Source organism: Anomalospiza imberbis, chromosome 13 (genome assembly GCF_031753505.1).
Source record: "Anomalospiza imberbis isolate Cuckoo-Finch-1a 21T00152 chromosome 13, ASM3175350v1, whole genome shotgun sequence".
NCBI lineage: Eukaryota > Metazoa > Chordata > Aves > Passeriformes > Viduidae > Anomalospiza > Anomalospiza imberbis.
In genome coordinates this window covers 2319715-2332733 of record NC_089693.1, presented here as the reverse complement: position 1 = coordinate 2332733, position 13019 = coordinate 2319715, and the positions used below count along the sequence as shown (strand labels likewise).

The window sequence follows — 13019 nt, the reverse complement described above, 5'->3', positions numbered from 1 at the left end:
TTAAGGCCCAAAAGATGTGACTGAAATAAAGACCTTTCTAGAGCAGGATTTGAAATTAAATCTACTTTGTGACAGAAATACCCATCTGTCTTTCAGTGTTTTGTTTTGGAGCTTTGTACTTCACCAGATCTACAGACAATATTCATATTTAAAGACACATGGCCCAAGTCCATCAGTTAGTTCAGTAAATCATCCTGTACCTCCATGGCGTAGTTCTGGAACACGCTGGTACTGCTGGTGCTGCAGGAAGACACCAGCTCTGATTTGTCAGGTAAAGGGAACTTGGAAAGAGAACCTGTTAACAGAAGAAACCCAAAGTACCAGTTATTCAGAAAATGCGTTTTTAGCACCCTGTTTTTCTGCTCAAACAATACTGCAGTTATAATAAAATGTGTGATGAAAGATGCAACAAATGAGATACTCTAGTACAGGACTGTGGAGAGTGAGGCTGCCATCTGCCCAGCACCAACCAAGGTAAAAATAAAAGCTACCAACAAACAATTTCCATATGTTCACTTTTCTTTGTTAAAAACAGTTGGTAGCTTGGAAACAAATTTTAAGTAATTCACAGCCACATTTTCTGTGTGGGCAACAACTAGGGAAGGACTGCTGTTTGTACCCCAAATGACATCGGAAAATGATACAACAGTCAATGAATTGTCCAGCACAGATCAGAAAAAAAATCTACAGTCTGTCTGACAATCAGCTTCAACGGCGGCTTCTAAAAAATTATTACAGATTTTTAAAAAGTATTTTTACTATTTTTAGAAAATAGAACCAGACCAATGAAGTTACCATTACAATGTTTTTATGAATGTTTTCTGGAGCTGGACAACTTGCACAGTTACAGTGTTTACATGAATACTCAAGGACTCAAAGGGTTTCCTATCTGAGTAAGAGTTTTCAGGCAGTAAAAGAAAAATTTACTTCTTCCACAAAAAGGACTAATGACTAGGGTGCTCCTAAACTGAGAATTATGAAAGAGCAACTTTTACTGGCATGTTTTTGTGCAGATTGATGAATGCCATGCAAAAGCTGTCTCTTACCACACTGCTCAAACTGCTTAGCTGAGCTATCATGGGAAGCTGAGCTTTCCAGACTTGTCTTGCTGATGCTAATTCCCTTAATTTCTGATGTGGTGTTCTCCTGAGGAGAAGCACTTTCAAAATCATTGCAGACATCTTCATCAGTGAGAGAAGTAGATTCTGAGTCCAGAGCTCCAAGAGATGAAACACTTGCTCGGTCTGAATTTTGATCCTGAGAAAAGAAGTTCCAGTGAGAAAATGAAAGGAAAAATATTTAAAAAAAAAAAAAAAAAACCACCAACAAAAGGGGAGACTTCTTTGTCTCAGTAAATCGTAGGCATGGCCCTCCCTCCTTGGAGGATCACAGACCTGTGTTCAGAACTGATGCAAGACAAGGCAAGACCCACTCTAGGTTAAACAGCTACACCAGGATTCTTTTTTAAAGATTCTCCTAACAAAAATAATTAAGTGAAATCATCACCATTTTACTCCTGTAACTTTTTCACCCCATTGCTACAAGAATTAGCAGCAGCTGTAGGAATACATTAGGATGGACAAGGCAAGTGTCTCTTTTCATTCCCAAGGACTGGGAACAGAAGTAATTTTGGTTTGAATTGGTGGCAGCAAACAACATCTAACAAATGACCTCAGATCAAAACTAGCTTCAAATCATTTTGGCAACCAATACAATCAGATTTCCCCTTACTCATAAAAGCAATAAAGACTTCAAACCAGTATTTCTTTATTTAAGTGTTTCTGCTTTAGGTTAAAGGGAAGCCAGAGCAGTCTTTGTTCTGTCAACACACTTATGTTCTCCCATTAAATATATTCAGAACCCTAGCTAGACTAAAATTTTATTCAGGATATTAAAATTAGGATTCTGGTATATCACACATGATTAAAACAACTTAATGTACACAGTCTACAATGACACATGTCATGCAAGGGATTCATCACATGTGCGTCAGTAATTAAACCCTTACAAAGTCTTTTCCTTAATTTATAGGTTCTTAATAAACATTTACCTTTGCAGATGCAGCATACATTGCAAATTTGGAGTACCACTTGCTTGCTTTCTCTGCAACCCCTTTTCCAGCAGAGAACATGCTGCTTTTCAGAACATCAAACTTGGGAGTCAGCAGCGTGTCCAAGTTGAACGATGGTGATGACACAAGTGTCAATGCACTGGCTGCGTCCTGCTCCTTGGCCGGGCTGTTTGGGGAATAAGCTGGGGAAGACCAAAGCCTGTCCCTTGGCCTTTCTTCATGTTTTGCATGGTAGCTCTTGGATTTGGTAAGACTGGGTGGCCTTGGGGAGTTTGGGGGAAGGCTGGACCTCCTACAAGGCTGGATAATGGTTGGGCTCCTTTTATTTGCATTTCTGTCATCGAAGGGTTTTTGCAGCTCAATGCTTGGGGCACGACTGGACAAAGGGCTGCTCATGTTGTTCATGTACATGACTATTTCTTCAGCTAAATCTCTTCTTGCAGATGGAGTAGAAACACTTCTGTCATCATCCTCCTCCTCCTCCTCTTTCTGCTGCTCTGTCTCAGCAACCAGCAGAGACAATGGATCAAATCCAGTTTCAACATCTGTTTTTTCAACTGGCTTTACTGGAAAGCTGCTCTTTCTTTGCAGTTTTTTAGATTTTTCACTGGAAGTTTTCACTGCTGTCGGTGTTTCAGGCTCTCCATCCAGGTCTTCCAGATCAAAGATAACAGGAGACTCTGTTTTATCTGTAAAACTGCAATCAAAGGCTGCATCTTCATCACTGGATTCTTTCTCCAGGCTTTCCCTCTTAGACTCTAAAGAGGAAGATCTGATATTAAGAGTTTTTGGCCTTATGCTTTTCTGTAATGCACTAGAGAGAATTTTGGCATCAGCTCCCAGTTTTTCAACCATTTCTCCAGGGCTTGCTTCCTGGTTGATTCTGTTTATCATGAGTCCCACTAAGCCATCTCCACTCAGGTTCCGGTTCCTGCTTTCCCACGGCATCTCCCTTAAGTCAGCTTCCACTGCACTTTTATGTCTCTTTCTCAAGGATTTACTTTTTATAACTTCTGCTTCATTGGCATCCTCAAAAGATGACGTAAACAGCAATCCTACAGAACTCTCTGAAAAACAGATGGAACAAGGCGCTTTATTTGTTGCTGTACAAGAAAACTGAATGAAGTACAGAAGAATACAAATTTGTCTCATCTTTCCAACATTTTACAACACAGAGATGGAATTCACTGTGTTGTGCTAGAGGCTGAAATATCGAGCTGACCATGGAAGGGTAACTTTTAGGAAGGGACAGACAATAAAACACTTAAAAGTGAGTAAAATCATACAACCTACAGAGCATTCTGAGAGACATCAAGTCTCAGCTTTACTTCCCTCTTTTTACTGTATTTACTTCCCTCTTTTGGGGACATTTACTACAAGGTTCAAAACCCAAGACTTAGCACAGCTATTGAGAAATTGCAAAAAAAAAGCATCACTTTCTAACTTAATGGTTTAGAAACAGAGCCAACAAAAGGAATTATTGTCAGAGAAATCTCCATTGTTTTGCCAGAGCATAAAGATGCAGGCTTTAAAGTATATTACAATATTTCAAGCATAGCTGACAGTATTATAATAACCAGAACTGACATTACTAAAGACTCATGAAAGGGTCTTTTTAATTTTACTGCACAGAAACCCCATGTCCACCCTGAAGGAATTAATTACTTGCTGGAGAGTATAAGAAAAAACCCAAGATTTTGGTGTTTTGTAAGCAGATGTTAACTACAGCAGAAAAACAGAACAAACAAGAAAAAAAGCCTGGAAGTGCAGAATATTGCCATGCATTCTCCCGACACAGCACATGCCTAAACTCCCTCCCCCACTTTTCATCAGCCACTGCTACTACAGCAATAAAATCCTGCATGTTCATTGGGAAACAGAACTTAGGGATGCTGCTCAGAGCTCCTTAGCACCAAATCAGATCTATGTGTATTTGCCCTGCACTCACCCCTGCTCCCCTCTGCCACGGTGTTGTCAACGGTGCCGTTGAGCCGCACGATGCTGGAAGTGCCTTTGTCATTCCTGGAGTTCTGGTAATTCAGTTTGGGCAGGCAGTCCCCACTCCCTTTTGTGCTCTCCACTTCAGACACTGCAGACACAAAAGGACAGAGTTTTGTAGAATCCAAGGAACACCCCCTAAATCTCAAGTCCCCATTACCTACTGGACACTTCCCACAGCATTAAGTGACACCTTGTTGCACCCATGAGGCACAGGCTGATCTCTGTCTGGGCAGAGGTTTTCACTATGGAAATTTAACTCCCAGCATTACTTCTGGAATGTTCCAAAAGCTAGAAGTTCCATAAGCTTTGCTACACCGATCCTAAAAATCATGCCAAAATATCTCGTGGTTGTAAAGATTAAGACCACCCTTGCTCACTTGCATTGAAGAGGTGTAAGAGTATTTTTCTCCTGCCTTTGCAGGAGCTCAGCTTCACACAAATCTCATTTCCCCCAGGACTACACAGGAGGAATGAAGTAAATATGAATATTTATATTCAACTCTTTTAGGTATGAAACAAAAATTCCATTGCAGGTGACTACCCAAAATAAAGAATTACTTCTCTAAGGGATTTCAGACAACTTTAATATAATCAAGCTGTTTTCAAAAGTGCAAAATGTTTTAGCACTTCATATTATTATAGAGAGGTACATTTGTCTTAATTATGGCCAGAAGTAATAAATTAGGGAGAATTCATTTTCTGTATCCACAAAAGCTTTATTAAACCTAAATAACTTGTCTGTAATCTTACATATATGTTCTCATGATGATGTGTAAGACAACTTTTCAAGAAAATGGGAACAAAAAATACTAGTGCTGGAAGGAAGATTGTGGTGAAAACACTGAAGGAACTTATCTAATTCCATATTTCCTCAGATTTTGTATCACTTGATAATGGGATCGTTAACCCAAACAGTAGGAGAAATCCCACTGAAAAATTTAAACAATTAGATTATTAGGGAATCATTTACTAAGAAGGGTATTTTCCATTAATACACATGGGAATCTGTAGTGCATATACAATTTTACTACACAATCTGATCTTCTATGCACTTGCAAGAAGTTGATGCTGCTCAACTGCAGTTGAAGGAAACGAGAGCAGCAGATGCAAAACCTGAAGAAACCAATACATCTCCTAAATTTTGAGAATTCCAAGGAGCTGGGCAATTTAGACCTCTCAGACTTGCAAAATTTCAGCTGCTCTCCTATTACAGGATTTATAAAGAAATCAGACTGGTAGAAAAATTCTTTTCTGTAGATTATGCCTATGAGGCAATTTCATTTTTTTAAAAGAAAAAAAAAAACATTAGGCTATAATTATCATTAAGCCTTTATGCTCCCATTATCACTTATTTGAAACAGGAGAGAAAAAAGAACTGTAATTTTCCAAGTGAAACCATTAGACATCCAGAAAATTACACTTAGAGAAAGAACTTTAGGCAGTGGCATAAACTGGCATTATCACGCACACTCAGTGTGAGGAATCAGCTGTCCCACTTAGCTCTTGCTGGAATCCTTATCTATCCCCAGTGAACCAGATATCTGTATTCACAAGATACGTACAAGAACTGGAGTCACTCTCTCTCTTGTCCTCCTTTTGTTCTTGGATGTCTTGAAGACAAGTTTTCCCTTGCTTGGCTTCTTCTTTGAGTGATGTGTTATTGGCAGTGTCTGAAAGTCCCCCTATCAGCGCAGGGCAACATCAGAATAAAGATAATTATGGCATTTAATAGTGTGACATTGTTCAGGGCAATAAATTGAATACCAACAGTAATTCAAAGGCCTCTTATCAAGAACATTTCAATTAACAGTGAACATTTTACCACCAAATTAAAAAAGAGAAAAAGGATTGGCTTATTATAGTATAAACAGTGAAGTGATGCTTTAGAGGATGAAATTAAAAGGGTAATGGGTAACATTTCTTTTTAAATACTCAACTAAAACACTATTTGACTTTAATTCTGTTGCCTGGCTTATTTGATCAAAAGGTCATGCCTTTTCAAGAACTCCAAGAGGCATCTAAACATGGTTTCATTTCGGTGTAAAATGTTTCTCAGAAACAATGTTAACAGAAATGTTAATACATGTGATTCTCATGATTTTACCCTAGAAAGTAAAAAGATTTAAACAATGCAGTGGCAAACATGAGTTTGTCTGCAAAAACAGATTAAAATGAAAATAACTAACATCACCCTAAAACCCCCTGCAAACATTCAAGCCACTTAACTGCTCATTCTCAAGCCATAACACTGCCCAGGTGTAATTAATATGGTCCCTCTCCAGGATCAAGAGGGTTCAACATAATTAAAAGTTTATTTCCCTCTTTTCCCTTACGAGGCTGCACTGAATGGCTACAGACAGGGTAAAAACCTTGTTGCTGTGGTAAAGATAAGAAAATACTCTGGAATTTATGGGAGAGATTTTGGATTTCCTGAGGAGACAGCACACATTCCAGCTGTGAGATTTCACGCAAAGTAATCTAGAAAAATCTGATGATGTCAAAAGCAAATGCTATTAATTATACAAGTGACAGTTATTTCATTAAGGATTATTTACACCTCCTTAGCTGACATAGTCTGAGTTGCAACCAACACTGCTAAGCTCTTGCACAGTGCTTTGCATGGCTGGCTTTCAATGAAGTGGATTACCAGGAAGCTCAGCTCCATGAAGAACAGGCAGAAATAAAGAAAAATTGTTCAAGGCCATCTACAAGGTTAATGATAGAGCCAGAAATAGGACTGGAGTCTCTGGAGTCCATAGGAATAATCTAGCCATAAGGCCATCATATATGTTCTGTTTGTCAGGGCAAAGATTTATTTGTACACATTTGGAATCACAGAGCAGCCCTGGATGGAAGGACTTTGAAAGCTGAGTCAGATGACCGACATACGTTTATAAAAGTATGTTGTAAAGGTCTTCCAAGGTCAGCCTGCCCTAAACTAAACTGCATTGCTGCTACTTTACAATGTACTATTGTGCTTTACTACCAGGAAGTTATAGGTACCATGTACCTATTAAAAAAAAAAAAAAAAAATATATATATATAGTAATACCTTTGAAAAAGTATCAATTACAGGCATGGCCATATGACCATTTGATGTTCACATTATCTAAGTTTTCACTGGAAAGCAAAGAACCCCCAAAGTTTAGAGCCTCACATATTTTACTTGTATTCTAGATAAAACCAAACATGATCACTGCAGGTAGTATGCAGAACCTGCAACCAGTACAGCAAACTCAAGGACTAGCTCTAGTTGCCTCTCAGCTAACATAAAAAGAAGGGGAAATTAAAAAAAAAAAGCAAGGCTGGACAAAAGTTTCTGCCAATTATATGACTAGTTATTGGCTGAACTAGGATAATTACAATCAAATTTCAGTTTCATATTTTGTCTCTATTTGTCTCGTAAATAGCTGATATAATAAGTGAATAGCAGACTATTTCAGATTCAAAGGTAAAAAGAAGAGACTTCTTTTTGAAAATTATGCAGGAACTACTGTTTTTTTTTCTCTAAAACAGTTTTATTAAACTCACAAAAGAAAGTTTATTAAAAAAAAAAAAATCTTTCTCATCAGCATGAAAATATTAGAACAGAAGGATGTGGATACTTTACCAGGAACAGATGTATGTGCAGTGCTTGCTGGTGGCTTTTTCAATGCTTTTTTAAACTGTGCTATTCCTAAGACAACATTTCGTATTTTCATCCAGAGGAAATAGCCACCTCGATTGCTTGAAGGCCAGGTGCTTTCCAAAACAGCCTATTTTGGGAATATCAAAATCAAGCAGTCATCTTCAGGAACAGTTAGGTGTGAAAACAGTAGCTTAAATTTCAGACTGAGTTACATTGGCAGTAATACAGCAGATTTCTAAACCTGCAAAACCAAAACCCACAAAATGGCTCTGTCTCGTGGTTCTTCAACTTACCAGAAATGACAGAATCACGCCTGAACCGCTCTGTTATTTTCCTCCCTTCTATCTGCCTGGATAAAAATGCATTTTTGTGCCCCCATCCTCTTTAAAACATACCTTGTTGTAGTAGCCATAGGTGATGGCATTGGGGTCGATGCCAGCCTTCTGCATTTCGAAGAGCACGCGGACTGCCAGCACGGGCTGCCCGTACTGCCCACACAGCTGCATGAGGACCCTGTAGCACACCTGCAAACACACACCTGTGAGCCCTGGGCTCCCAGCACTGCTGGCCCTCCATCCCACGGGCTCCTTCTGGACTTGGGGGTTGTTTTACCTCGTCAGGTGGATCTATTTTTTTGGTGTGCATTTTCTGTAGCACATCATAGGCAGTTCTCAGAGCCCTGACTTTGGAGTGGCAGACTTTCACATAGGCAGGGAGGCAGATGAACCAAAGGCCATAGCAGTGACGGAGCAAACACCGGGACCACATCTGGGGGATGGAGGAGTACTTCTTTGCAATTTTGTGGGCAGATTTAATTTCCTGGAAAGAAAAACAGATTATTTGTGTGCGTTTATATCTACATCACACAAAGCTACATGTTAAAAACTAAACACGTACCATTATATCTATGGAAACTGCAACAGTCATATTAACAATATGAGGAAGTGGGAAGGAATATGACAGCAGTGAGATTACAAAAACAGTCACTGTTCCATATTCCACTGCTAAAACCTTCCATTTCTTTAAATCTCTATTACTTTGAAAGTTAGAGCCCCTCAAAGTCCTGGGCAGTGAAAAGCAGTCAAAATGTGGACGTGGAAGATTCATGGAGAAGAGTTTGAAGAAAGGGGAAGGGACAGGGACAGCACAGCAATCAACAACCTGTACAGGCTGTAGGATATGGTGCAGGCAAGAAGCACACCCAAAGAACAATTAACACAGTGACCTTACGGTCACCAGATCAGTGAAGAACCATCAGGCTGCAGCCACTGCCAGTCAGGCTTCACAGCCAAACTCAAGCTGTCCCTTCCAAAGCACCTCACACTCCAAGAACACCAGCAAGTACCTGTTTAGTTCTTCTGAACATTGGTGATGGGCTGTTGGGGCTACTGGCTTTTGAGGACAGTTTGTTATTTGGTGCTCTGAGAAATCCTTCAGGCCGTTCAAACAGTTCTAGCTTTAATACTGGAAATCCATTATAGCTGTAAGAGAAATGTGCCAATTCTGGTAAGTCAGCTCCAAAGCAAACAAGTCACACAACAGCAAAGGAAATCAACTACACACTTGCACCAGAGGCTTCCCAGGAAATAAACACAAAAAGTAAACCTTTAACAACATCACTGACAAAGTGGTTCACTAATCCTTCAGCATGGGTTCATATGCCTGCACAAACAGTCTCAACCTGTTAAATTGATAAATGTATTTCCTTTCATAGCATTTTCTTTAATTAATGTGTCAAATGCATTAGTGTTGATTCTAGTTAATAAAAGAAAATCATCTGTGTGGCTTAGTCCCCAGTAAGCATCACATGACTGAGGTTCATGAAAATCAACAGGAACAATATCAAACTATATAAAACATTAAATCAGATTAGATATAAAAATATTTCTCAGAATTAATGAAGAAACCAACAAACTCATCTGACATAATTACTAAATTAGTGACACTAGTTTTCAGTGATTCTTTCTCATGAACTCTCTCTTTCCAAAGAGTATCTGCAGTTTATATCATTATCAGTAACAGCAGCAGGACAACAGACTGGGTCCACTAATTTCAACTTTGAGCATAAAAGGTGTCAACAGCCAGCACAATGCAATGCGATCACTACCAGCTTCATTAAGTATTATTGCTTCTGTGTGTACACACACAAAATTAAAACTTCAAAAGAACTGGCACAGCAGCCATTTCACACACATCTTTTTCTTCAGCAACATAAAGGGGCAGGAAAAATCTGTACTTCTTAACTCTCACAAGGACCTAAAAATTAAACTCTACAAGGGCAGCTGTTAGGATTTTGGCTGGCATCCTGCTGTGTCTTTAGGCTACCTGTATTGCAGAGGGTGCTCTTCCCCATTTGGCAGATGAGGGATCTCAGGGGGTGTTATGAAAACTGTGTGCTCACTCTTGTAGGAGTCATCCAGCTCTATAAGTCGTGTTTCCCCAGTTTTGTCCATATCTACCTGGAGGAGGAAGTTAAAAGAAAAAATAGTTACCAAGGGCATTGTATTTTCTGCTGTTAACAACTGTAGGATTAACAGGACAGAGTCTGCATTAGCTTCAAAGAACAGCACCTGAAATGAAAGAACCCCTTGCAAAGTTATAATGACAATAATAAGTGCTGCATTGGTTTTGTGAACTTCACCCCAACCCAATAACGAGTGTTTAATGGTATAGGCTGAATTGTCTGTTTTCAGGTAAATATTTTAAGGAGCACGTAGAGATTAATCCTTCTGAACACAACCATTTCTAGAACTATGTTTTCATCTGCAGCAGTAACTTGAAATTTATTTTTAAATGTAAAAGAAATATGTTTTCCCCTCTTTTAACCACTGAAAACAACACCAAGCTTTATGAAATTGTCTGATGCATACAGAAGGTACTACTAGCACGATCCACAACGGCAATCACCTACACAGCACTTAATGTCTAGATAGTTTGCAGAGACTGTAGAAATACACATGTGCTGCAAGAGAATGGAATATACATGTGTGACCTTACTGAAGTTAAAGGGAGACAGGCACAGCTTTGTTTTTCTAATTTAAATTACTTAAATGGTTTAAATGGCAACCAAATGACAGCCAAATGGTAGAATACTTCAAAGAAATGAATAAGCAACCTGTGGAACCCAAGAATGCATGTTTTTTATGCCTTAAGAATTTGGCAACAGAGAGTTAATGTATAAAAATAAGCATATTCCACAGTTCTCTCCCTCCAGTGAGGTGCAAATATATCAAGTAGTTTCAGTAAAATTCTTGAATATTTAAAGTTTGATAAACATACAAAGAGGTGTCCTTAATTACACATTTTGCTGCATGAGACAGATGGAAAGCATTAGCAAATTGAACCAGCCAAGCAGCAAGAACATATGGCTCCTGAGAAGCAGCAGTAAACGAAACCTTACTTGCAATTTAAATACTTCTAAGGATGTAAAAATCCCACAGCTACAAGTTTTACCAGTGAAATATAATAAAGCCAGTAGCTTCAATGTGTGTTGAATTGAGGTAATTTTTGAATTCCTGGAAAAATGAAAACTTGTGAGACAATTACACTGTATCTTTCAGTTGACAAAGTGGGTAATCAATTACAATCTGCTGCTGCTGTCTAGGACCAAATAACATAGAAGAGATTACTCTTCATCTTAAACTATTCTCACAAATTATTCAAGGCAGGGCTTAGTTGATGTTTTATAGATAACTAATTTCACAGTACATAAAATTTGTCTCAAGTCAGTAGTCTGTACCTACCCAGAAGAAAGCACTGTATCACCTTTCAACTCATGACATCACTCTCTCATCCAAAACCCTGTCAGGTACTGATTCACCTTAGAAAAGATTAAATTTAAATATTGGCTTTACTGGAACAATTCAATTTTGATATCTGGTCTTGGCTACAGCTCTAGTTGGTACAGCAGTCCTTGATATACTTCCATATTTTGACTCTGTATGTTAGTGGTAAGAACAGTATCAGAAATTAGGAGAAATCAGGGAGGAGAAGCAGGAAAGAGATGAGGCAAATATCTCACTGTTCAAAGAAATCCTACATGGGAACCCGCTCCCTCAGTCAGTGAATATCCAGTTTCACAAGCAATTCTAAAGCCATAGCAAATCCTAAAATCATTGCAATGCCAGTGCCTCAGTTTCCCCCGTTATCCCTGGCACAGAGGCAGCTGTCCCATTAATAAGCCTGAATAAAACCCTCACTGCCAGTAATGGAAGTTAGAGAAGTGTACGTGCATTCTGGAAAATTTGCTCTCACTGAACTGTCATGAGCATTTTTATAGTGGAAAGAAGCTGGCCAGGGCATCAAGTAGCAAAATACCTGGCACTAGGACAGACAAGTCTCTGTTTCAGCTGTACAAATGGCTACTTAACCTTTTCTAAAGGTGAAAGCTCCAATAGCTCCACAGATTATGTGCAGTCTCACACTGACATCAGCAACCTAAGCGTGACTTTTCTGAAAGAGATGTCTGAGTTCCCAGACAAGATAACTTTAGTTTAGGGCATTAACTTCAGCACCCTCATAAACTCTTCTAATAAAATGAAATGCATCAGATAGAATTTGACACTTACACAGTCATTGCATTCTGAATAAACATCCTTTTTAACATCAGCCAGAGAACTAAACTGCAGCACAGAGGAAACCAAGTGCTGCTCACCAGTTCAGTCACCGGAGTCTATTTCTGTCTAGGAGAGCTCCTGTTTCATGCACAAATTGGCACATAGCAAAGCAAGCACTACATGTTGAAAGGTTTCTAACAGAGTTATGGGATTGACTCAACAGTACAGAAATATTTGTAATTAATTCCATTTACAAGCCATGAATACCTGCAAGTCATGCTACAGAACTGGGAAGCTGAGTTTTGATGAAAACTGTTACTACTAAAATATTGAGACTAGCAAAAGCTATAAAGACCATTCAATATCATTATACCATGCTTTTGTATTTCTCTCAAACTTCACTGTTTTCAGACTTCTTTTCAAAACAGCTCCTTTTAGCTCTTCTGCACTTCCATGGAAAAAACAGTCATAAACAGGAACTGTAAATAGCAGTTATCAGTCTTCAGTATTGATTCCCATGGAACAAACAGCAGGTGACCTACTTTCCAGGAAATCCCAAACAACTGCAACCTGCTTAAACAGCAGTGTCCCGGAACAGAGTGGTCCAGGTAGCCACTAAGATGACAATGATGTGTGCAGCTCCTTGTAATATCCATAGAAATAGGCTTGTAAGATTCTGGGTTTCAGTTCAGTCCTCCTTGTTGCACTTCTTACAACAGACCAGTATTTCAGGAGTTTACATACCAGTGAAAATTAGCACCTC

General features: G+C 38.9%; 1 protein-coding gene across 1 annotated transcript in view; it reads right to left on the bottom strand.

Annotated features, from left to right (window-relative positions):
• Nucleotides 1-13019, bottom strand: part of DENND4A (DENN domain containing 4A) — a 49680-nt gene that overhangs the window by 8506 nt on the left and 28155 nt on the right. Inside the window, exons 15-24 of the mRNA XM_068203554.1 lie at nucleotides 10026-10159; nucleotides 9046-9181; nucleotides 8313-8519; nucleotides 8096-8224; nucleotides 7683-7827; nucleotides 5635-5754; nucleotides 4020-4160; nucleotides 2051-3138; nucleotides 1047-1257; nucleotides 201-295 (exon numbers count right to left, since the gene is read on the bottom strand). Of these exons, the coding sequence (XP_068059655.1) occupies nucleotides 201-295; nucleotides 1047-1257; nucleotides 2051-3138; nucleotides 4020-4160; nucleotides 5635-5754; nucleotides 7683-7827; nucleotides 8096-8224; nucleotides 8313-8519; nucleotides 9046-9181; nucleotides 10026-10159 (2406 nt within the window). The remainder of the gene's footprint in view (nucleotides 1-200; nucleotides 296-1046; nucleotides 1258-2050; nucleotides 3139-4019; nucleotides 4161-5634; nucleotides 5755-7682; nucleotides 7828-8095; nucleotides 8225-8312; nucleotides 8520-9045; nucleotides 9182-10025; nucleotides 10160-13019) is intronic.